The sequence below is a fragment of the Aplysia californica genome, unplaced genomic scaffold (assembly GCF_000002075.1).
Source record: "Aplysia californica isolate F4 #8 unplaced genomic scaffold, AplCal3.0 scaffold00379, whole genome shotgun sequence".
Classification (NCBI taxonomy): domain Eukaryota; kingdom Metazoa; phylum Mollusca; class Gastropoda; order Aplysiida; family Aplysiidae; genus Aplysia; species Aplysia californica.
The window spans coordinates 509,458-511,172 of NW_004797649.1; the positions used below are offsets into that span (position 1 = coordinate 509,458).

At 39.0% G+C, this 1,715-nt stretch overlaps 1 protein-coding gene across 1 annotated transcript in view; it reads left to right on the plus strand.

Moving 5' to 3' along the window:
• LOC101860511 (metabotropic glutamate receptor 6) overlaps positions 1-1,715 on the plus strand; it is a 53,969-nt gene that overhangs the window by 30,420 nt on the left and 21,834 nt on the right. Inside the window, exon 3 of the mRNA XM_035971111.1 lies at positions 141-233. Coding sequence (XP_035827004.1) covers positions 141-233 — 93 coding nt within the window. The remainder of the gene's footprint in view (positions 1-140; positions 234-1,715) is intronic.

A 1,715-nucleotide genomic window follows, 5' to 3' on the forward strand; every position in this document is an offset into this window, starting at 1 on the left:
TGTGTGTGTGTGTGTGTGTGTGTCTGCGCCAGCACGTGGGTGTGTATGTGTGTGCGTGTATGTATGTGTGCGCGCGCACGTATATATGTGTGCTGGTGATGTCTGTCTCCCTAAACAGAGTGACATTGTCTGTGTTCCAGGTGAAGGCAATCGTGGAGCTGATCCGTCAGCTGGGCTGGAGCTATGTCTCTGTGCTGTATGCTGAAGGAAGCTTCGGCGAGCTGGCCTATTCCGTGAGTATTCTCCAAGTGTAGTGTGTGTGTGGGGGGAGGGCGTTTCCAATGAGAGCCTGGATTTATCTTTGAGAATGAATATGAATGTACTCGTTTTACGCCCCGGTCGACACAATTTAGATCATTCAGAAGACGGACTGGCCATGCCTTTTGGGGGCTAATCCAGGCTGAGAATGATACAACACCCGAGAAAGAAGACCTAGATATTCGATAAACATTCTCCTCATTCGGGAATCGAATTCGTGTATCCTTTGTAGGACGTCGAAAGGCCTAACCGTTTCACCATTACCTAATCTTAACTTTAATTATTAGTGATGTTTAATAGATAATAAACATAAAATATGTAACATTACTGGAATTCTCGGAGGGGGGGGGGGAGTGTTCTGTCACCATCTCGCTCAAGTCACTCATTCTTGTCTTTGTTCTTATCCTTCCACAAGTAATTACCAACTGAAAATATCTCTTTATGTTTGCACTCTTCAATTCTCTTTCTCTATTTTTTCTGTCCGTCTGTCTTATATTCCCTCGAGCACCAAATTCTGATTGTTATCGTGTCGATGCTCTTTTTCCACACGTTAATGCATTAACATAATTTATTTATTTCATGTCACACACAAGTTTTTCTTTCTTTTTTTCCTTGTCCAATCCTATCAATTCCATGCCATCTGATACTAGAGTACATATTTTTTCTAATTTAATTAAGATCCTATCTTTGGATCCACCAGTGGTTGAAATATCTCGGATCTTCAGGTTTCGTTGTAGCCTTTTCTTACATAGATCGTGATGGTGTTTCATTTTAGAAGACAGTACTTCATCAAGTTTTCGTCAAATGTTCAGGATATTCAAAATAAAAATAAAACATCATGTCATTTCACTAGTTAACAGCCAATCACTTAGAACATTGACCTCAAAATAAGACTAACCAATCAGAATAGTGTCATTACATACTGGTGTGATAGGTGTCTCTTATTCACATACGTTTTGTCATAAATGTAAAACTTTTTTTCCAGACTCATGTAAAATGCAGATGATTTTACTTTAAGACAACAATGTAAACATTTTTTCAATTATATTTATTCGGATGTCGATACCAGACTAAGACAGAAATGTGCACCATGTTTTAAATTGTCATGTAGAACCGATAACTCAGTTTAATCCCAAATTGGATCAACTGTCTTTTTGTTCCTTAAAAGAGTTGAGTTTCACAACATGTCTGGCATTTTCGAGTGCAGTTCTTTGGGTATCTTGATAACGATCCCGTATTATCTTACGATTTTGATAGAACAGATAGAACATTTTGGTTTGTGAGCTCATGGTCTTAGTAACTCAAAACGGCCAAAAATGTCAGACAGTACTTTTTAACTCTGGAGTAACGTATTGCTGAGAACCGTCTTCATTCTGCGTCCCAGGATTTTGCAGACTCATAACATGTGCATGTATGTGAGTGTATTTGAGAGAGAGAGAGAGAGAGAGAGAGAGAGA